The following is a 1,089-nucleotide window of genomic DNA, read 5'->3' as shown; positions in this document are numbered from 1 at the left end:
TTTCCCACATTCATTACAATTAAATGGTTTCTCTCCTGTGTGTGTTTTCTGATGTTGAATGAGATGGTCTTTCCGCCAGAAAGATTTTTCACATTCATTACATTGATAAGTTTTCTCACCACCATGAATTCTCTGATGTATTCTGAGGTTTGATTTCTGGCCAAAAGTTTTACCACATTCATTACATCGAAATGATTTCTCCCCTGTGTGAATTCTATGATGGTCTCTGAGGGTTGACTTTTGAACAAAAGTTTTCCCACACTCACTATATTCATAGGGCTTCTCTCCTGTATGAATTCTCTGATGTCCTCTGAGGGTTGATTTCTGGACAAATGTTTTCCCACATTCATTACACTTATAGGGTTTCTCTGCTGTGTGAATTCTCTGATGTGTACTGAGATGAGACTTCTGGGAGAAAGCTTTTCCACACTCATTACATTCAAATGGTTTCTCTCCTGTGTGGGTTCTCTGGTGTTGAATGAGATGTCCTTTTTGACAGAAGGATTTCCCACATTCATTATATTTATAGGATTTTATGTTAGAGTGAGTTCTTTGGCATACTTTGTGGGCTGACATCAGGTAGGATTTTCTATTTTCATGATATTCAAAGGATTTATCCCCAGTTTATGTTTTGTCATTATATACCAATGCATTCTCTTCTGTGGCAATTCTCTGAGACTGAGCGAGATGAGACTTCCTGTTGAAATTATTCTCACTGGCATTATATACATAGTGTTTCACAGCCATGTTAACTTTATGGTGTTCCATGACAGCTGACTTCTCACAGAAGGATTTCCCACACAGTTTAAGATTAGAGTATTTCTCTTCTGTTCCAGTGCTTTTTTGATCAAAGAGTTTTATCTTATCATGATTTTTGCTATATCCATCATCTTTACAGGACTTTTCTCCTGTGTGAATACTCTTGTGTGCAACAAAGGCAGCCTCATCATGGAATTTTTCAGAATTATATTCAGAACCTTGCTCCAAAATTTGACACGTTTGATGCTCAAGAAAATTTTCTTTATAAATGAGGGCTTTCCCATTTTTATTACATTCAAAAAATTTATCTCCAGTATGAGTTCTCTCAAA

At 36.4% G+C, this 1,089-nt stretch overlaps 1 protein-coding gene across 1 annotated transcript; it reads right to left on the bottom strand.

Moving 5' to 3' along the window:
• Positions 1–3: 3 nt before the first annotated feature.
• On the bottom strand, positions 4–1,083 carry LOC102766500 (zinc finger protein 510-like; the record flags this gene model as incomplete). Its single annotated transcript, XM_015557366.1, is given in 1 exon segment — positions 4–1,083. A coding segment is annotated over 1 exon segment (1,080 nt), but the record flags the coding sequence as incomplete, so codon positions are not given.
• Between the last annotated feature and the right edge of the window lie 6 nt (positions 1,084–1,089).

The sequence above is a fragment of the Myotis davidii genome, unplaced genomic scaffold (genome assembly GCF_000327345.1).
Source record: "Myotis davidii unplaced genomic scaffold, ASM32734v1 C63684058, whole genome shotgun sequence".
Taxonomy (NCBI): Eukaryota; Metazoa; Chordata; class Mammalia; order Chiroptera; family Vespertilionidae; genus Myotis; species Myotis davidii.
This window is presented reverse-complemented; position numbering and strand designations above follow the sequence as displayed.